General features: G+C 37.6%; 1 protein-coding gene across 41 annotated transcripts in view; it reads left to right on the forward strand.

Annotated features, from left to right (window-relative positions):
- CLASP2 (cytoplasmic linker associated protein 2) overlaps nucleotides 1–13,687 on the forward strand; it is a 146,777-nt gene extending 133,090 nt beyond the window's left edge. For all 41 annotated transcript variants that reach the window (XM_030971181.1, XM_030971182.1, XM_030971187.1 and 38 more), the window contains 6 exons: nucleotides 196–424; nucleotides 4,722–4,915; nucleotides 5,712–5,840; nucleotides 7,513–7,719; nucleotides 8,859–8,975; nucleotides 10,036–13,687. In XM_030971181.1, coding sequence (XP_030827041.1) covers nucleotides 196–424; nucleotides 4,722–4,915; nucleotides 5,712–5,840; nucleotides 7,513–7,719; nucleotides 8,859–8,975; nucleotides 10,036–10,122 — 963 coding nt within the window. In that variant the 3' untranslated portion in view covers nucleotides 10,123–13,687. The remainder of the gene's footprint in view (nucleotides 1–195; nucleotides 425–4,721; nucleotides 4,916–5,711; nucleotides 5,841–7,512; nucleotides 7,720–8,858; nucleotides 8,976–10,035) is intronic.
- Nucleotides 13,688–22,410: the final 8,723 nt, after the last annotated feature.

Below are 22,410 nucleotides of genomic sequence, written 5' to 3' on the forward strand. Positions count from 1 at the left end.
GTTTTTGTTTTGGTTGGTTTTTTTTAAGGAAAGCAGCGTTTAGGGAACTAAGACTCCTTACTTGAAGGCTAGTTTAAAAATTCTAAGCATTTTGAAATTTATAAGTTTTTGCTACATAAATGGATTAATGGTGTATTTAACGGAAAGGTATAAGACTGTGTTTCACATGTTCATGTGACACTTGCTCTGGTGCAGATTTGCAGTGCTTCAGGAATGGTGGACATGCGAGCAGGAGGTGGTGTGAGCGATACAGGCCGGACAGCTCTGGATAACAAAACGTCATTACTCAACACCATGCCTCCCCACTCCTCACCACGCTCACGAGAGTACAACCCATACAATTATTCTGACGGGATCAGTGCATTCAATAAATCTGCTTTGAAGGAAGCCATGTTTGATGATGATGCAGAGCAATTTCCTGATGGTAAGATTCAGATTACATCCTGTGCTAGAAGAAAAATGATGAGATATTCTATCTTGGAGTTCAGTTTCTGAAGTTATTGTTAGGAAGATATGTATCACTTCTTTGAGAGGTTTTTACAAATGCTGTATTTTAAATTAGTTTATTTGTTAGTCATCTCTTTGAGTTACATTGTTGTATTACCTGGCAGCTGTAGATAGAGACTAAGGGTAAAAATTACGGAAATGCTGAAATATGTTGTGTACTTCTGGAAGCACCTCCTTTATCAGTACTGCCAGTATAAATTTACCTATCAGATTGTTTTATGATTGAAATTTAAAGCAGGAGGGTGGAGAAAAGATTTACAGCATGGAAGTAAAACTGGATCAAACTGGTTTGGGAATTAGGTGAAAGATTAAGTATTTTGTTAGTAATATATTTATATTTGAAACATGACATTGGCATTTTCTATTGACTAAACATTATTTTTAAATGAAACAAAACAAACCAGCTTTTTACCAGGAAGGTGTTTTATCTAGCCCATGTAAATCCAGGAACATGGGTTTCTGTTTTGTAGGCTTCCAGAGCTTCTTTATGATATTTCTCTGTACATCTTTAGATAATTTTTTATATCTCTATGTTAGGATTCCAAAGTAGCACTGCTATCATTATTTTAACAAATAGTCAGTAGTTCTCATAATCTGATATTCACTGTTGTTTAGCTATAGATTAAGTTTTTAAGTAAACACTTTCTTAATAACAAGGGACAAAGTAATCATCTCCCTTCTACCTGTTTTGCTTTTGTCATTCTGCAAAAGATGTGTTACAGAAACAGTCGGAAAACAAAGTTATTTTTTGCCATGGTGTTTTATCCACCTATTCTGTAAGTTGGATTTAAGTTTGCATCAAATCAAAACCAAATCCAAGCATGGTGCATTTTTCTTTGTTTTTCTTACATATCATGAAGAAGCATATAGTGCTTCTGAAAAACATGGAGGGAAAATCACATTTTTACAAATTGTGTCATGTACATATTAGTAATGAAATAGCTTTGCCATCCACATACACAGCCAGGTTATGTTCGAGATTCTGTATTAAGGGATCTTGTTTTACATGGGAGAAGTCTCCTACCTTCTAACAGCTTATTTTTGGGTATTGCATTAAACCAGATGCAGTCTGTGCTGTGCCAGCATGATCCAGTTTTGTATCAACTCACAACTGGCTGGAGTGAAGTATCCCCATCTAGTATGAGTTTGTCCTGGTTGGAAGAGTAGTGCAATGCATTATTTAGGTCTGCTCTTTAATGGGTCTTGATGAAGTACTTGCTTTCATTCCTCTGCTGTTCACCCATAGTATTTAGCTGTATCGTGTACATTCTGTCATTTGTGTGTTACTTTTAGAATTTCACTGGTATTATTTGCAAAATGTCTGCAAGAGAAAAGACACACTTGGCAAAATACCTTGTGTGTACAACTCCTCTGTTGAGAGTTACACACTTTTCCCATAAACCTGAGGGCTAATTAGTTATCAATTTTTGGAAACTCCACAGAATTGCTGCTTGTTCCTGACACAAAATTACATTAGTACTTGATTCCCAGCTATCCTGTCATGCATTACTGACAGAAAGATGTGGAAATACAAGGCTAGATGGGAAAACCTTAGCTGCTCATACAGTTCTGTCAACAGCACTGGGGCAGGCATGTGTATTTTACAGATGATTTGTCTGGCAGTTGAAAATTTTCTGTGGAGGAGATGCCACAGTGTGCCTCACATGACTCACATTTGAGTGTTTTGCTTCTCTTATGTAAAAAGGCTTTCAGAGTAACAGCCTAAATCCTCCAACCACTTGCACTTTGTTTTTTTCCCCAAGGGAAACGCTCTTTATCTGAAGCACAGGGAAACCTGGCTCTCCAAGTCACTTCCAGACTTAAAAGCAGTTCACAGTCTCTGTTTGCAAAACTGTAGTTCTCCAAAGAAGCTTATTTATTTCAGCTTCCATGGATTGCATTTTTCAAACATCTTCCTTTTTACCTCCCACTTTGTACATGGGCTTAAGATTTCTGCTTCTGTGTCTCACCTTACACTTGGTATCTTTTTTCTTCCAGACCATTCCTTTGATTTAACATGACAATTTTCAGTTCTTACCCTGTTCTTCAGAACGTTTGTGATTGCTCCTTAAAGTGATGTCATCTACAGATTTTCTAAGTTGGCTCCACATTCCTTTGAAGCATCCAGCAGAACCGGGCTCTGCACACATCCAAGCAAGGACATCACTCATATCCTCCTAGATTAATAGAAAGCCATTTATAATCCAGTCACCCTGCAAGTGATTCATCAAGTTTTGCACTTGCTTTGTTTGCTTTTTTTGGCCATCACGTTTGCATAGCTTTCATATTAGGATGTTGTGAGTAGCAGTAGGAAAATCTTCCCTAAATTCAGGACATACCTACATGTTCCCTTTTAACCCCTACACTGTTTGTCCTGTCAAAAGGATATTTGATTGGTTTGAGAAGAGCTGTTATTCATCAATTGTTTATCTCTCTAATGCATATTTTAATTCATTCAGACGAAGCATTCAAATGAAGGAGTTATATCTGCTCCTCTTCCATTTGTGTTTTGTTTCCTTTCTAAAAAAGAAATTTTGAGTGTAGACTTCGAACATGACTTCTTTTATGCTACTCCATTCTTATCTGGAGAATGTTTGGAAGTTTAATACTGGGTGCTAAGTCATACAAAAGAATGGAAAAGGCAAGCTGAAAAGGCACATGCCTCTTGGTTATCTTCGTGTTTTTCAGTTATGTAGTCCATAGATACTGAAGCTTATTTCCTCCCCTTATTCCTGCATGGACATGGCTATTACCTTCCCCTCTCTTTAACCCTTCCATCCATCCGTCTAAGATGACACTACAATGAAAATACTTTATTTAACAGATATGAGTAGTTTTGCTAATGAAGTGTCAATATGCATTCCCTGAAAATGGATTTGCTATGCTATAATTCTTACAGTTTGGTAGAACAAGTATAAGAGTGCTGCCAGTAAAAGTAATGATGTTGCTTCCATAAAAATTACTGTCCATTCTGCTCATCTGCTTTAAATAATAACTGACATAATGCAATTTCAGTCTTCCCTTTAGTCAAACATTAATCATCTATTAATACAGAGGCAGCAGAAGTGTTTGTAGTTTGATTTCAGGTGCTGGTGCTCCTGTTTATTCCTGCAAAACAGAATGCAAATAGGAATGTGGGGTTTAAAACCAGCATGATTTTTACAGTAGCTGATGTACGATATTAAGATATTTAATTCTGTAGTACTCAGCATTTACTGTTTTGTTTGTACAAGTGCTTTGTACAGCATTTGTAAGTTTAAGGGCTGTGGTTTCTCAGTGTATGATATAATTAATTTGTTATGAAGGATGTATTTCATGTGTTAGTTAATACATGCAGTCATTTCAGGAAAGGTGCAATGCACTTGCATTCTATGCCAGAACTTCCAAATTTTTTCCTTAGGAAAAGGCATATATCTATTAATTTATCCAAATGTTTCTATGCAAAGATGGAAACTATATGCTTCCCTTTCTTCAAGGCTAAATGGGTCACAGTGATGGAATAAAGATACTCAAGTTGATGCTCAAGTTTTCATCAAGACCATATTTAAGTTTCTTGACAGTTTGCAGATCACTCTGTTTGCAGTCCAGTGTTTACAAATACAGGCTGTATTAGTAATGTCTTTCTCCATTCTCATGGAATCCTCTCTAATAACAACTAAAATCCAGAGCCATCTCTTAATGAATTGGTTTTGGGATCTGTGGGATTAGCCCTGGTTTGCCTTTATTTCAGCTCTTTTGTACCAAGAACTATTGTACTTTTTTTCCCCCATTTGTTTTAGCAACCTAGCTGTTGTGGAATCATGGCTTACAAAAGTCTAAACAATTCTGTAATACTAATAGAGAAAATAATTTTTTTCATCTTGAATGGAAGGGTCATATGGGAAAGATGGCCCTTCTTGTCTAGATCAGATTTAAAAGGATGCAGAGTACATAGTGGGTACTGCAAACCTAAAACCTCCTGCAGTAGACTAGCCTGCAAGGGAGCTTTTGCTGTGTCATTATAGGGATTTGGGAGGGATTGTTAGCTTGTTCAACAATGTTGGCTGCACTGAAAATGTAGTAGCCAAACTGCAATGCTTGCAGGCAAATGTGGGGGAAAAAACAAAAGCATGCTCGAAAACAAGCAAGTCATACTAGAATATATCCTTTAGTTGTACAACAGGCACTAATATTATTATCTGCAGTAACTGTGTTTGTGCATTCCTTTTTGACAGAGCCTCCCATGGACCATTCTGATCTGGTTGCAGAGCTACTGAAAGAGTTATCAAACCACAATGAGAGAGTTGAAGAAAGAAAGGCTGCCCTATATGAGCTCATGAAGTTAACTCAGGAAGAGTCTTTTGGTGTTTGGGATGAGCACTTCAAAACCATACTACTGCTGCTGCTTGAAACACTTGGAGATAAAGAGGTAAATTCAGAAACATCCAGTTAAGAATGTTAACAAAGTACATGGCTTACTTTCAGTAGCTTTGACATTTGTATGAGCTATAGAAAGGGCACAAATTCCAGCTAGTGGTGGAAAAACAAAAAAATTGCGGAAATACAAAAATGCCATGAAGTCCAATTCCTCTGATGGCGAAAAGGGCATCAGTGATACTTATCTTCTCCAGGATTCCTATTTGTGGATTCTGACATGCTAGATTGAATGAAACATTTTTGCACTGAGATTCAAAGCTTATCTGTTTATAGCCCCCTGAATGAATCTGGAATATCAAAACATCATGTGTGGCAAAGCATTTAAAAATTTGTTTCTAAAATACAGTAATACTCTTTGTGAAGAGACCGAGTTCTTTCTATGTAATAGTTCTCTACAAAGGCCATGTTTCTGAAATTACTCTGGATCAAAAAGACACTAGTACTTGTGTTTGATTTTTAAAATAATTGTATAAAGAAAAAGTAAAAAATGTATCTGCATGATGGTTTGATCAGCCCTTGTGTTTGCAACTTCTGGGTAGCGTAGATAAGTCAAAATAATTTAGTAATATGTTTATGATATGTCACCTGCATTTTCTGCAAAAAAAGAGATTGAAGAGATTTCTTTCCTACTTTTATTTGTTAACACTAGATTGAGCCTGTATATGTGTGCAAAGCGTAATCAGATATTTTTTCCATTATTAAAGATTTTTCCAGCAGCTGAACAAATGTTAAAAGCGTATGTCTGTTTAAAGATACTTAACTCATTTATTTTAATATTGAATCTTTAGCATGCAATTAGAGCTTTGGCACTGAAAGTTCTAAGAGAAATTCTAAGAAACCAGCCAGCAAGGTTTAAGAATTATGCAGAGCTCACAATCATGAAGACCTTAGAAGCACATAAGGATCCTCATAAGGAGGTCAGTAATCAGTTATCTTATTTGTTTAAGGTTATATTATTATAAAATTATTACAAAATGAAAGAGCTGTCCAGAAAATGTGAAATAATCAGTTCTTACTGAGGAAGTAGTTTTTTAATAGTGAGCATATTATTATGTGTTTAATAACAATGATGTTATTAGTTAACATGGGTATGCAAGAAAAAAAACCCTGCAGTTCTAAAAGATCTTGAATGGTTAATATCATCCCTAATAACAATTGCCTTGGGTGCCATCCCACAGGAGTGTGTAACCAACAGTGTATCACCATGGCTCTTCAAGGAATAACTGAAAGGTGCTTTTTCCTTGTTTGGCATCTTAAGCCAAATATAAGTGTCCTAGAGATGTAAAACAATCCTTTGGATTGCAGTGAGGTTTATGGTTGAGAGATGAGACTAAAGGAGTTATCAACCCTTTCCATTCTGCTCCATTTGAGAGCATGGCTTTGAATGGTGTTAAGGGAAAATGCAGAGGAATAAGTCAGTGGGGGAGGTGCTTGTGCCAGGAATAGTGAGAGGATTCAGGAGAAGGGTAAATGTAACCTTGCTCAGAGTTATTTGTGATGCCTGCATACACAATAAAGGACAATGCATGTAAATATAGGAAGCATGGATACAATAACAAACCCAATATTCAACTTCTGACATCAGTGTCACTGATGCTGTGGAAAGAATCCATGTTTATGCTAAATGAGTACATCTTCCCCATGCAAGGGCACTTTATGGAATTTACTGTGGAGTTTCAAGCTTTGAAGTCGACTGCAGTTCCTCCCATCCCATGACTTTATCACTCATTTGATACTCATTTCTCTTTTCCCTTTGCTCTCTGGATTTGTTTCATACACTGTATTTATTACACTGTCATTTTCCCATTGTTCCTTCTCTGTTCCTATGCTTTTTTCCCTCTCATCATTTTGTGTGTTAGGAGTGAGAGAGTAAAGGATGGAGAGAAAATTTTGAAGGCTTTTGTACCTTACTGTATACCACTCATTCTATACAGTGGTTCCCCTTGTTAGATGGCAGATGCCACCACAGCACCAATGTGCAGATCAGATGTTAATTTTCTCTGTGGTGCCCTTGTTGTGTTTTGAGCTTGTATATCTGTTAAGTCCTACCTTATTATTCTTGTTCTGCTTGTTCTGCATATTATTCAGGGTTAAAGTACTCTATTGTCGCAGTTTCTTTCAGAATCATAGAGGAAGAAAAACAGCTCGATTGGCTTCTACAATTAGCAATCTAGGCATGTCGTTAAACACACCTTTGAAATTAATGCGAAAGCATGTTTTATCAGTGATCTCTGACCCAACAAGCAATAACAAATGACACAAGACACAAGAAATTACAGGTTTACAAAAGTGGTGATACTTCAATATGTAGTTGGAGGGTATGCAGAATACAGAGATTTTAGATCCTATTAAACAAGCAGATTTGAAAAAGTGATATGTGTATTGCCAAGGGCATAGTAGCCACAGAGTATTGGGAAGAATTGTGGTTTTAGAAAATAATGTCCAAAGGCTGGACTCTCTACATATTTCTATAATACTGCAGAGGTCTTGATAGAAAGTGTTTATGCTCAGGACCATTGCTGTCAGAAAACAGACCACAGAGTAGAAGTCTTATACAAATCACTTTTCTGTGTCTTTTTCTTTCAATAGGTGGTGAGATCTGCTGAAGAAGCTGCTTCCATGCTGGCCACTTCCATTAGCCCAGATCAGTGCATCAAAGTTCTCTGTCCAATTATCCAAACTGCAGATTACCCCATTAATCTGGCTGCAATCAAAATGCAGACAAAAGTTATAGAAAGAGTATCTAAAGAAACCCTTACTCAGCTTTTACCAGAGATTGTGCCAGGTCTAATACAGGTAAGGAAAGAGGAAAGAAGAAGCAAACAGACTAATAAAAAGAAACTGTATACGTAAGAGTTGCAAAGACTTTTAAACAATAGCATCACTTGGTTCTTATGAAGGATTTCACTTGTCTGATAGTTGATGGCTGCCTTGACCCAAAATTACTTTCAATAGTGGGAATAATCTCTTTGATTAGCAGGAAGCTAAATTATAACCATGATTAGGACTCAGGAAATCTCAGTAGGATATAAAGTCCTGGTTATAGGTAAGCTTGGTAGATACTTCCAGTTCTAAGATAGTTCTTTGTTGTTTGTACCTTTTTCCAAGTTCCATAATTTGATGTGAAACTGTCCATGTTTTATTTGTGTATAATTGTAGGGTTTCATCAGCTGGGGCTTTTGGAAGGCAAGAGGAAAGAAGCAGTTTTGCAAAGTTAAATAAAATTAGAAGAATATCCAAGTTTTCTCTTCCTTTGTTTTTAAAACTGAATTTTTTACCACCTTTTTATCATATCAAGAGCCAAAATACATTAATTTCCTTCATGGATCAAGACTCTTTAGAGTTGGCAGCTGCAGTCTGCACATTTCTGTCTTTAATGAGTGTGATCCAGCCATACAGCTGCAGGAAAATAGAGGCAGAGAAGAGGCCCTTAGGGAAGGGAGTCTCAGCGAGACAGCCAGGCATGGAGTGATAGAAAAATGGCAAAAAAAACAAAAATCATGGAAGAATGAGCTGGGGGTTAGCAAAAGAGTCTTTAGCTGTTAAGAGAGTTCTTAATTCAGAGCCAGGAAGCTCTAAATTGTGAGTGGTCTTTTGCTCTAAGTAAATACCTGTATAATCTAAAAAGGTTCTCTTATGTGCTCACCTATTGCATGTTAGCAGCTCTGTTTTCAGTGTAACTTATGAACAGGACTGTGTGGATTTTAAATTCACCCTGGAAAATGATTATCAATGGAAAATGATTATTAATATTCAGTCTGCTTTTTAACTGCGTGCTCTATATTTGTGTGGGGTTTTTTTTGTTGGAATGCTTCGTTGGGTTACACTGGCTTAAATTTCCCATAGACTTCAATGTATTTATTATAGTAAATAGCTTTCTGGGGATTTTAATCATTAACTGATAAGGTATTAAGGTTAATTTTATTGCTTTCTAGGGTTATGATAACTCAGAGAGCAGCGTTCGTAAGGCATGTGTTTTCTGCCTTGTAGCCATTCATGCAGTAATTGGTGATGAACTAAAACCACATCTCAGTCAACTCACTGGCAGTAAAGTAAGTAGAAGATATGGTTCAAAGAAATCTTGGCTCATAATTGATGCATCTATGAGTTTGCATTTTGGTTGTCATTGCCAGAAAGTTTCAAAGTGTATAGTTGAAAGAGATCATCAGTTGTATTAATACGGCTTCACTGTAAAATATTCAGAACTGAGAGTCCACAGGTCTTTTATATGCAAGTGTGCAAACTTTTGCATGAAGATCATTACTGAACTATGTTTCTTACTACTTTTTAATGCAGTCAGTTCCTTGTATGCTGGTAGCAGTGATAATGGCTGTATCCAGCAGGCTTTTCCTATCAGTGTTTCTTGTCTTTGTTTTCATGCAAGTTCTGATTGAAAAACAAGGAACATAGTATGTCCATGTTACATACAGCAGTTCCATTTATTCTTCCTCCTTGTTATTTTGCTTTCGCCAGTCTTTTCAGTATCTCTAATTTGAAATAGTAAGAACCAGTCTCTGGTCCTTTTTGTTTCAGGATACTTATGACTTCATTGACATCTTTTTCATGCAGTTTTTTGCATCTAAACAGCTATATGACAGTTGTGAATCTCTTTGTCCTTGGGAGTAAAACCGGACAATTAATTTTGTGTGTCTGTGAATAAGACAGTTCAATCTTTAAAGCAGTCTCTGGCAGTGATCATATTTAAAGCGATTCTAGACAACAGTGGAAGCTTTAGTACATACCAGCATTAGCATTTCTGACTAGAGACTTAAACCTCAGCAGTAACTTAAAAGATAAAGGAACCCAAACTGCTACCATATTTAGAAAAGCATTACAATTGGAGGAAGATATGCCATCTATCTTAATCTAGCTACTTGATATCATATTCTTTACATCCTTAGAGAAGCTTGAGCAGTTCCCTTGTGTCAAATTTTACTTGTGTTTGATGTTTTCATTGTCATGTATATTTCTTTTGAACAACTGTGTAAAGTACAATTTTGCTTTTAGGGAAAAGAAAAAGGATTAATGTCTTATTTTGTTGTACCATTCCTGTAGTCAGTCTGTACAGCTTGCAGATACTAAACAGACTTAATTTCTGGCTTAAATTTGCAGATGAAATTATTGAACCTTTACATCAAACGTGCACAAACAGGCTCTGGAGCAGGGGATACAGCAGCAGATATGTCTGGACAAAGCTAATGAAGCTGACAAGAGTTAACCAGGTCTCCTAAAGCAAGGGCAAGGCCCTCTTCAGTGAAAGGAAAATCCTTACATGCAACTTCTGGAACTTTTTTCTTGTTTGGTTCCCCCCCCTCCCCTTTCTTCTGTTATTTTTCTTTTATTTGGGGTTTTGGTTTTTTTTTTTTTTTTCCTTTAACCAATGGCTGTCCTCAGCCTGCATGAGACTGTTGCAATGGAATTATTCCAAATCTAAGGAAAAACAGTATTAACATCAGTTGATCAAAGCAGAATAAAAATTTTAAATAATCTTATCCATCAGTTACCCTGTTCATAATCCTCTGTGTCTTCCCATTAACTTTTGCCAGTGTTACTGTATTAAAAAAAAAGGTTTTTTTAATGCTAATTAAAAAGGTATGCTTTAAGCTTCAGAAGTTAAAATATAAATTCTGTTGCTTTTCTTCAGCTGCAGATAACATTACTTTTTTATTGCTATTTTGTTTGAGCATCATGTCCTTTGCTAGAAACAAGAAGTGATGTGAAACAAGGCTGAACTAGTCTGAACTGCAGTAAGACTCGTTCACTGTGTTGGTGGTTCATCATCTTATTTACAGCTTGTTTGGGATATTCTGGAGATTGAGAAATATGCCTATAAAAAGAAAGCTGGATCAATCCAGTTCTGTCACAGTGATATTGTTCATTGGTTGTATGTTTGTTGCATAAATAAGAATTTGGTGTGCGCAGCAGAGGACTGGTACAACCAGTACCTCTTAATGTGAGAGCCAGCCCTGCCAGGGCAGCACTGCACTGCTGAGCTGGTGGCAGTGTGGCAGCCTGCTGGTGAGCGGCAGAGTTCATGGTCACTTGATGGACGTGAACCATTCTTGTCACCTTTCGTTCTTCAAGCAGGATGCTTCAGAATGGAGTGCTCTGCCCAAGCATGCTCAGTATGTATTTATCTTTATCACTAGAATGTTTCCTCTCAACCTAATTGCTGGAACAAGTAGTCTTGTATTGTAACTCACATGGGATCTTATGACAACAGTGCAGAAAACTATTTATTCCTTACCTTCCGAAAAGCACCAAGATTTTTCTGCATTGAATTTAAATGGGGGGAGGGGGGAATAGTCACAAATGCTATGGATCTCGCCACCTTTTAATTTAAAGAAAAATATATATTTTGGATGAGTAGGAAAAGCTGCACCAAATTATTTGCATGGTTTTCTTGAATAGCATCCTCAAGACCCATCTGGATTAAGATGTGGAAATGTTTCAAGGGTTTGTTTTTCCATTTTTGAAAAAGAGTTAGTATATTGTGAATAATGGTTCTTTGTATTTATGAAGTTGATAATGGAAAGAGAACAAAGATAAGTAAATGTGTCCCTAAATGTTGTCTTTTCCTTTTTTTCTTTTTTTTTTTTTTTTTTTTTATAAGCAGCAAGCTAATTATGTGAGAAACGGGATGAAACAATGCCCTTCCCAGGAATAGTGGAACTTTTTTTTCCTGTTGTTATTTTCCCTTTGACTGTGATTTTGTCTAGTTGGAGGAAGTGTATCCTGATAAGAGAGAAAATAGTGGTGCCAAGGATGATGATCTATGCTAGGCTAAAATTCTCTCTACCTCTTCAGGGTGACTAATTTTTGACTGAGCTGCTGCATATAGCACCCAGTAGAAGATCTATCTACAGAAAAATCTTTATTTTTTTTTCCAAATTATCACTTAATGTGTATTTAAAACTCTATTCTTCAACATTGCAGCCAAGTATCATAAGAAACTACTTACATACTTTACCTGCTAGGAACCCTGAAAAACAAAACTGAATAAAAATTAAGTCAGATGCTTGTAGTTAACATGAAAGGTTGTTTCTACTTTAGTTTGAAGTGAATGCAATAGAAAGAGCTAAGATGTGGTTATTAAAGAAGCAATGCCATTGCAGAGATTTATTTGGAGGAAAAGTTGTAGAAATATATGTAAAGACTTAAATCCAAGACTGTCATAACTCGTTGCTAGCCCTTTTTAGCAGCTACATGAAGAAAATAGTATCTCCTCCTTCTTTCCTTTGTTACGTGTAACATCCTTGTTGTTTTCTACTGTTTAATTACATTGTGTATTTATAGTTCTATGCTTACCATTGTGCATATACTGGCAATAAAATGTACATAACATTACTTAAAAGATTAGCAATGTATACATTCTGGTTTTTCTGTTTTATTTGATCACATGCTAGAAGAAAAATTATAAATGTGATTCATACAGCATTGGTTAAAAAGATTTATCTTCATGTTTTGTGCATCCAAATGATGTTTCTTTATATAGTTTTGTTACTAAATCTGACTTGGCATTTGAGAACATGCTGTGAATATAGGTATATTAGACAAATTTTTTAAAAAATTAATAGAATCTTTATGAACACAGTTTCCTTCATCTAGGCAGATTTTTTTGCTTATTATTTCATTTATTTGTACATGATACATCATTTACATTTTATTTTTTTAATATTTAAAAATATTTTTCAGTCTGCAGTATTGTAGTTTTTACATTTTAATGATACAAAAAGTCACGTCAAAAAATTGCATGAACTCTAAGCTTAACAGCCCTGTATGTTATTCCTGCATTTTGTATAGGTAATATTTATTTTCAGAGAACCATTGCAAGATGACTGTTACTTGTCATCTTTTTGAAGATGCTGTTTCATACTGAAAATATAAGTTATTGAAACATACAGTATATATTCTGGATGAAATCTAGTTTTTTTACATGTGAACAAAAGATATGCTTTTTATCCCCTATATGACTGAAAAATTTTGCTCCAGGTAGCGGGGAGGAAAATATTTACCCGAAGTTTGTTCATCAGTTTTGCTTTGAAGCCGTCTTTAAATGTTTTAAGTGAAGATATCCCATGTATTAAAAATCTCAATGCAATATATTTAAATGAATATTTTACTTATGATATGACTAGTTTTGTTTCCAGCAGAGATGGGGTTGCTATCTTTGTAAACAGATAGAATCTGTTTATATTGCGTGAACCCATCAGAATGTAATTCAGAAAATTATTTCCACAGCAGCCAGTTGATCAGATTCACTGCATTGCTTTTTGCCTTCATTTCCTATATTATAGGTAGATATTAGCTCAGTTAAATTCAAGTAATGATTAGTCATGCCTTATGTTCCTGCTGGAGGTGGTTTCTCCAATGGATTAGCATAAAGATCTGGGAAAAAATAGGACAGTTATAAGTTGCTGTTCTTTCAGACAGGATTTCTATATGTTCCTTCTAATATCCTGTAAAGATAGGTCATTGCAGTCATTTGAATATTGAAATGTAATTCTTAAAGGTTGGGTTTGGGCTTTAAAAAAGGGGAAGGAGAAGAAAAGCTACATGCAGAATCAGGATGGGAAATGAATATTGTGGATGTCTCAGACTTGGATGTCATTTGCTTTAAAGAATTTCGAGTAACACATTATGTTCAGATGAAGTCTTAGCAAGGAAGTTGGGATAATAAATGTAAATTGAAAGGAGAGCTGATCATGTAAATTTTCCTGAGTTGGCTTGCTTTTTTGTTTTTGAAGATAAAGGTTGGAACAGATTGAGTTGTGTTTATTATTTGCGGTCTGAGTCACAGAGCAAAAAGAACAAACATCTGGATCCTAAAACACTTATATATTCTTAATGGTTTCTGTCCATGTTTAAACATTGAAGTCACAAACATACACATGAAAAAATTCTATTGAGAATGCAGGCCTAAAGTGCTCACAAGTTTGAATTTTCAGCAAAGGAATTCAAATGCTGAATGTGGCATTGTCCCTTTGGAAACGATCATAAAAGAGAAAATAATTTTGAGAAATAGATGTGTTGAATTACACTACAGTTACTCCCTATGGGAGGCGAATGAGAATGGTTCCACTGGCTGTGATAACTTGCAGTGTGTTAGGCTGGGACTTAACAAACACAGAGAAACAATATACATCAGTGTGGTGGGGATGCATAAGCAGTTTGGAACTGGAGGATTATTTGGAGAACAATATCTGTTGTTTTCTCCCAGTTAAAACAGTCAACTGATGAGTGCTGCAATTGCAGTCTACTTCCAGGTAAGAAAAAAGTCAATACTTATATTGAGCTCACTTTAAAAAGTATCTTTAAATTCTCCCACACATGAGTTTTCCAACTCATTAAATGTACGTACTTTAAAGATTTGCATCATCATTTATATGTTTTCTTCTCTTTTGTTAAAACACAGAAGATTTTCCGAAATGTGGGAAGTTTGAAGAAGTAATTTTGCCAGTGTGGCAAAAAATCAAACTTCACTTACTCTTTTCCTACATTTTGTTTATGTTTCTATGTTTTAGTGTACTTTAACAGCTCAGTTTCCAAGCTGTGCAGCTTGGATTATCCCAGATAAAGAAGTTTCTTCATTTGCTGATGGGATTTTAGGATAGTAAGTGTATTTACTAAGAAATTTGCAAGCGATTTTGAATACTGTGTGATTTCTGTTGAATATAAAAATTCTGTCACTTTTGATGCATTTTAGATAGATGTAAGTGATCCTAGTGGAAATACTTTGAGGGGGTAAGATTGGAAAAAATTATGGATGGTGAAACATGGAAAATACTTTTTCAGTGGAAAAAGGAACATACATGCATGTAAATGTTTGATAACCACTTTTACTGGTATCAGATAGGAGGTGAAAAGGTAACTGAACTTGATCTTGGGCATCACAGTTTTACAAGTCTTCTTTTTCAGTATCCTTTCTTACCTAGATCATGATCTTGTCCACCAACGCTGATCTTTGGACCTGTGTAAACTCATATTACAGCCAGTACTGGAGATGGTTCTGATAACCTTATGTCAGGATAAATTCAAAAGCAGTGCCTGTCTGTCCAAGGAGCACCTGTAGCAGTTAAAAAGAAATATATAGATTTAAGTTATGCAGTAGACAGATATCCTCAAAAGTCAGCTAGACTGGTTTAGGTATTTCCTTACCATCTATTCATCTCTGCCTGTGGCAGAGCCAACAGAATACCTTTGGGGGAGCTTCCCTAATATATTCCCCAATCTGATTTGTCTGGAATAATCTCAGACTGGTCCTCCAGCAACACCAAGGGCTCACAAGCCTGTGACAGACAATGAAGGGATGTCTGTCCTGGGCTGAGAGGGTCTGCCTGTATGGGGGCAGTGGTGGGGGAGGGAATAGGAGAGCACCCACCTGTTTCTTAGCACAGTGTGTTTAACCTGAGCACATACAGCTCATGTCAAAATACCAGGGAAGATGAGGAAACTCTTGTTTTCAGCTTGGATAAACAGCTCAAGTGCAAGCCGGTAGGGGAATGGATGCGTGTTCCATTTGAAATTGCAGATCAGCATGTTTAAAAACCCTTAATTAATTTATATGCTAGTCTGAAATAATACATGTGAAACGTACCTAACGGTATACGAACACAAAAAGCCTCTAAGCTGGAAAAATAGTGATTTCTGGCCTGTTACTTTGTGTCCTTTCAGCACAACTTAAACTGATGCAGATGCATTTTTATACTATAGTAAATGTCTTTTAGAGATGGTTGTATTTTTCCTAAAGAATTTCTGAGCTGTTTGATGCTGGTTTTGATCTTTGTGGTGACAGCTACGGCCATGTTGGCCAACTAATCAATTGAAATACTTTTCCAAGACAAAATTACCTGCTTTCCCTAAGAAATTTTCATGCATCACCATTTATTATAGTCTGTACCTACCCTAGAGAAGAAATAAAAGTTGAATGTTACCTGATTGTTCAGAAAGTGCCAGATTAAACAGAGCTAATACTGTTGGAGGCTGCCTTTTTTCAGAAATTATTAATTAACCACTGCTTGAGCCCTGTAAGAAGATTTTTGCACTGTTAGGAGGTGGAAAAGGCAGGGTTGCTAGAAAATAAGAGGAAAAATAGATGGTGTATATACTTAATTTATTTAACCCCTTGTATGTTGCAGCTAATGTTCTGAAAACCTTAATGCCCCTTTGTGATTTGTAAAGTTTTTAGGAAGGGAATTTTCTTGGAATACACTATGTCTTGCTTTCTGTTTTGGGAATTGAGAGGCAAATACTGATGTTGGCGGACTTTATTTACAAACCCAAGCCAGCCCAATGCTAGAAAATGTTAGACCTGGCAGGATACCAAAGCTGCCTCAGAGCCTCAAGTAAAAGGGAATCAGTCCATTAGGAGTGAGGAATAACCAAGCTCTGTGTCAGGCAGTCTACATTGTCACAGCAGTCTGGAAGTCCAAATACTCATTTTTAGGCTACCAAGCCCAGAATAGCAGAATAACAACAACTTGAACTTGTCCATCTTTACAGACTTCTGACTCAAAATAAAATGGACTCCACCCTTTGCCACCATCATAAAACCTGCTAGCTTAAGTTTGGATTCAGGTATGATGTAATGGGTTAAATCAAAATACTCCCTGGTTAGTGATGCTGTCAAAATCTCAGTGCCTACAAATGATCTCTATATTACAGGTTTCTTTGTAGGCCATGGTCTTCCTAAAGGGCAGCAGATAAAACAGAAGAAAGCAAAGGTAATATTTGCCATGCTTCATCTTGTAAGGTGTGAAGTCACTAAGGCATTTATTCCTCAGCTCATACCTCAGCACCTTACTGCATCCTGAGATTTAGAAGTAGGTCATGTGAAGAATATGACTATGGAGGAATAAACTACAGACTAGGAATTCCTGGCAATGGAGACTTTCTTAAAAGGGGACAAGACCCCATGAGGAAAGGAGCATATCCTGCTGCATTCTTCAGAAGCAGCCAAACCTATGTTTTTTGTAACCTGACAGTTGAGCATTGGAAGCAATTCATATTTCTCCTTTACATATGAAGTTACTTCTCCAAGCGAGCACTCATATGAAGGAGACACTGAAGCAAGTTCACAGGGTCTGCCACATAGGTGATGTATTTGATCAAAATGCTCAGAAGGAGCTGTTGAAGCATTTGGCATGCTCAACAGTGTTATGCATCAAGCAGAGTTCTGTCAGATATCCTGTGGTGTGTTGTGTTGTCTCTATGCTGGCACTGACCTAAGACTACTACTGGAACTTGGGAGTTCTACTAAAAATGTTCATTGTAGGTTTTCCCATTTCCCCTTTATTTTTGTTAGCAGGCCTCCTTCTCAAGAGTTCTGTATCACAGAAGAAGGGCTGGTAAATGCAGCAGTCCTTCAGCATTCAACAGGCACGAATTACAACACCTAGAATATCTAAGAATCCAGATTAAAGTTTGCAGGTGGAGATGGAGAGCATGTGGGGGCATTGCTGCTCATCCTCTGCTGCTCTTCATGGACACAGTGCATTGCTGTTCTCAGGCTGTCAGCAGTGACCCTGTACTTCTGCCACCTTCAGATGACCAGACACAGCAAAAGGACAGGGCTGGGTCAGCCCTTAATGTGTCAGGAGGTGTGTGGAGAACTGCAGGTCAGTGCAGGGATGGATCACGTGCAGAAGTTATTCTTGCTTGTGGCTGTTACCCAGCATTGTTTAAGCTCACTGCAGTAGGAGGGAATACATTCTCACTAACAAGGTGTATAGGAGAGAAAGAGGAGTTGTGCTCTCAAAAATAGAGGGGCTAGAAATGTGTGTCAGCACCTTTTATAGAGATGTATGATGGATTCATAGCCCATCCAAGCCAGGAGTAAAATCTAGACATGGATAGCTAACTCACTGTTATCCAAGGTCACCCTGCATTAGGCAGCAGCTCTGTACAACCAAAAAGAGTCCAAAGACCAAACAGGATGCATCAAAATAACAATACTTTTCTCAACTCTGTTTTGGGAATGAAGTATGTAGGGATTGCTTCTGCATCAATATAAAACTTTATTCTGACTTTAAACTGAAAACTAGTATTTTAAAAAAATCACTGGACAGTAAAAACGTCCATTAAATAAAATTTTCAGAATAGATACTGAATTCACAGTGTCTTATATTGTGCCTGATTAAGTTTTTCATGTGTTGTCTGTAGAACAATTTTAACTTGTGAAAGCAAAGAGCAAAGATGACATTTGGTCATATGTAACTGGTTATAATGCCAGTATTTAAGGTCATTGATTTAGTTCTCAGAAGAGCAATCAGAAAAATTATATGAGGAGTCTGATCACTATAAAAAAGATTAGCAAGTTGAGTGATGCCTTAGGAGACCTTCATCATTTTGAATGCAACTCATGGGAAAAAAAATCCAATAAAGTTATCAGGTACTATATGCTAAAGTACTTAACTTCATATCCACCCATTAGCAAAACATGAGCCTCCCCACCTTAAATTTCAGGTTGGACTTTGTATGCCATACACAAGCCTTAGAGCAAGAGATGTTTTAAATAAATAATGTCTTGTTGTTTGTGTATACAGTCCTCCTTCGCTGAGATCTGTGTACTTACTGGGCAGATCATAAAGCAAGAAAAAAAAATAGCCCCATAACAATAAACAGTACAAGGTTAAAAAATCATCTTATTTGTCCCCAAACTTGAAGGACCGTGTAACCACATACCTTTATGTCTAGAGGTTAGTCAAGGGCAGCAGGTGTGCGTGTGGGGAATATACAGTGTTTCACAAGACAAAATACCAGATTTAGATGTAACTTGGGAAGTTTATCCTGATTTTCAAAACTGAGTCACAGTGTACTTGAAGCTATACCCATATGCTGTTCACAACAGAGAGCAGTCAAAACACAAGACTCTGAATAGGACAAAGAAAAAGAACACTGAATTATTTTGAATAATAATTAGTTTTAATAACTTTTTTCTACATGCTCTGTCTACTACATTCCATACAAGGAACTCAAAGCATCAAGATTGATAGTCATCTTGTCAACACTTGGAGGGAAAAAAAAAGGCAAAATTTCCTCTTTCACAGTGCTTTTGCATAGAAATCCACAAGACCTGGTTGTGCTTTGCTTCTGTTACACCATCAGGGACAGTGGTCACAGTGGGATAGGATGATTTTTTGCAGCAGCTTCTGTAGTCACACTATCAAGTATGAAATAGTTTGCATACCATGAGGGACACCTGTCACACGGGCCTTGGGACTTCTACCTTTTGTGAGAAGCAGGTACTTAGATCAGAAAAGCTGCCATTATTTCACTGTCCCTACAAACACCCCATCTCCTCGAGGCAGTAGTTTTTTGGGTGTTATCGATGACTCACTTGTCCACATAAGGGTAATATTTGAATAATCAAATAAGTAAGACACTGAATGGGCACGTTTGCTGTGATGCTCCTGTGTTTCATTACAGCCTTCTGTTGTGGTCAGGAGAGTCAAAGCTCTGGTAACAGCTGGGCAAGCTAATGACAGAGAACTGAAATCACAGAACTAAAGCTCCTGCTTGCTCTCTGCATTCGGAATACGTGGGCTGAACCCAGACCTGCTGAATCTGCAACTGCTTGCCTGGGCTCCCCTGGGGTGGTTATTTTCAGTGACAGCAAATTGTTTATCTTGTTATTAAGAACAAATCTGCAGCCCTAATACATGGTGTTTGTGTTACTTAAAAATATCAGAAGTCTAAAAGGGCTAGGAACCAAGTCTATGCTAAAGACAAAAAATAGGTGTCTCAATGCTTTTGCTCCCAAGTTCTGCCTTGGACTTCACAAAAAAAAAGACTAATCAAAACTGCAGTGTTCCTTCTCATTTGCATTCTGACAAATGAGCATCTGTCAAAAGCAGTGGGCTGTTTGGGGAGGACAAAAAGTGTTGGACCAGTTAAAGCCACATGAGCTCTGTGGGATATGCATAGAGAGGTGGGAGCCATTTTGTGCTAGAGCTCTTCGAGTGAAAGGGAATCTGTGGTATTACCCTTTCCATTTGCAGAAACACAAGTCACAGAACAAAACATGCCTGCCCTCTATATGAGAAGCTTTTGTAAACACCAGGGGAAGGTTGTGAAAGTGTTTTGTGGCATGTGTAGTTCTCTTCTTGAGAATAATCAGTGTAGATAGAAATGGAGCTTCCAAATAAATGCACTGCATGCATTTAACTCCTCTGCCAAAATCTAGGGCTGAAGACAGAGTACCTTTATTTTACAGTTTACTGGTTTATGGAGCTAACTGGATTCCAGGATATATATTATTTTCTTACAGTCACTGAAATCAAAATAATTATTTAAAAAATAAAATAGTGATCACTGGGACATGTGCAGCCCTTTCCATCTGCGAGGATGCCTGTTTCAAGTCTGTGGTTTCAGAGATGTGTAAGAGGAACAACTAACCTTGAAAAGACTCATCCAGCTTTCATCCTTGCTGGACCAAAGATCAATTTGTGTACACAAGCAGATCTGTGTCATAACAGCCCTCCTTGAGGTACTTCTGTGCCACTTGGAGGAGAATAATCTCTAAGAATCATTAAGGCAGCAGTCCCAATTCTTGTCTGCTTTCCTGGGCAGTGTCACCTGGGGGTGTTTGTTTCTCATCCCACATTTACAGTTCCTCTACTATTATTCTGTATTATTATATGTTGGGGAGATGATTCTGCCTCTTTACTCCACTCTGGTGAGACCCCACCTGGAAAGCTGCATCCAGCTCTGGGTTCCCCAGCACAGGAAGGACATGGACCTCTTGGAGCGAGTCCAGAGGAGATCACCAAGATGATCAGAGGGTTGGAGCACCTCTCCTGTGAGGAAAGGCTGAGAGAATTGGGTTTGTTCAGTCTGCAAAAGAGATGGCTTAAGGGTTACCTTACTGCAGCCGTGCAGTACCTGAAGGGAGCCCACAAGAAAGACAGAGAGAGACATTTGAGTATGTAGTGACAGGACAAGGGGGAATGGATTCAAACTGAGAGTAGGTTTAGATTAGATATTAGAAAGAAATTCTTTGCAGTGAGAGTAGTGAGATGCTGGAACAGGTTGCTCAGAGAAATTGTTGCTGCCCTGTTCCTGGAAGTGTTCAAGATCAGCTTGTGTGGGACTTTGAACAACCTGGTGCAGTGAAAGGAGTCCCTGCCCATAGTACCTGATCTCTGTGATCCCTTCCAACCCAAGCCATTCTGTGATTAATTTTTGTTTGCATTGTTTGATGTTAAGTAAATAGAGTAAATTAAGGGAGAATTGTCTGAGATGCTATTAAAAAATCTCCAACCAATTATGTATATTTGAAGCTTTTTTGGCTGCTACATATTATTATAATTTTAGTATTAAATAATTCCTTTTTGTTTCTCAGAATCTTGCTCTCTGATGTCCTGATTTTTATAGCTTGTGTGTTGCCACAATATTGTAATACGTTTTACAAGTATCATTTTATAGAATGAGCTGGTATTTAAAAAAAGAACCACAAAAATAACAAAGTCACCAATGAACTACTACTATTTGTCAGTAGTCCTTCCTTTTTCAAGCAGAATGGGTGCCCTCTGCAGGTAACTATTTTCAGATGAGGATTTTGGATGTGTGCCTCCTATTACTTCTGAGTGTTAAGATCTTTCCAAGATCAACCTGTACTATTTTGTGTGTTTTACAATTGATACTGCAGTCCTGGCTGCAAATTCCAGTAAACAAATGGCACTGAGTGCACCAAGCAGCTGGTTTACATCTGAATATGATTTTTCCCTAAAGTGTGGGTGTGAAGAGTGGTGTTGGAGTAAATATTTTTCCTGCAATTTGACAGTGTTTGCATCATTAGGTTGGGGTCTTTTTTAATCTTGGTTCATGGCAAGAAGGTAACTGACTATAAGGTTGCAGTCTGCCTGCCACCAGAATGAAATGAATAGGCAAAAAGGCTGCAATCTAAACACTGCTGAGAAGGCATCTTTCTCCCTTAGAGAGGTGTTTGTGTATTCCACCTTTTTTCTTTTTCTCTGCAGTCAGTGGTGCCCATGCAGGTTACAGTGTTCAAGGTCTCTGGACTGTGTGAAGGGGGAGCTGGGTGCCCCTCTGAGGCCAATTGCAGTGAAACAGCCCTTTCCCTGGCTATGTAACACAGAGCTTGCTCACTGACACTCTAGGACAGTGTGGGGGGACAGGAGGAGAGAAACAGGGATGCTGGTGAGCTCTGAGCTGCACTTATGCCACTTTGGTAGTAGAAAAGCCCTGCAGCTGGGCAGCAGCAGGAGCACAGCGAGTCTGGGGAGCAGGAGAGCACGTGGGGAGCAGCCAAAGCCATCGGCTGCCTGCCTCTTCTGAGGCCTGAGAGCAACTCAACTGCAACTGTAATCTGAATTTGAGTATTTGTTTTCTTTTTCCTATCTCCCATCACTGCAGCGACCATCTCTTAGCTGAACACAATGCTTCACCTTCACCTCACCCCAAAATGCTTTTCTGGCACAGCCAGCCTGAACATTATCACCACCACCAGTATCCCGCCAGTAACAA

This window comes from Camarhynchus parvulus, chromosome 2 (genome assembly GCF_901933205.1).
Source record: "Camarhynchus parvulus chromosome 2, STF_HiC, whole genome shotgun sequence".
Taxonomy (NCBI): Eukaryota; Metazoa; Chordata; class Aves; order Passeriformes; family Thraupidae; genus Camarhynchus; species Camarhynchus parvulus.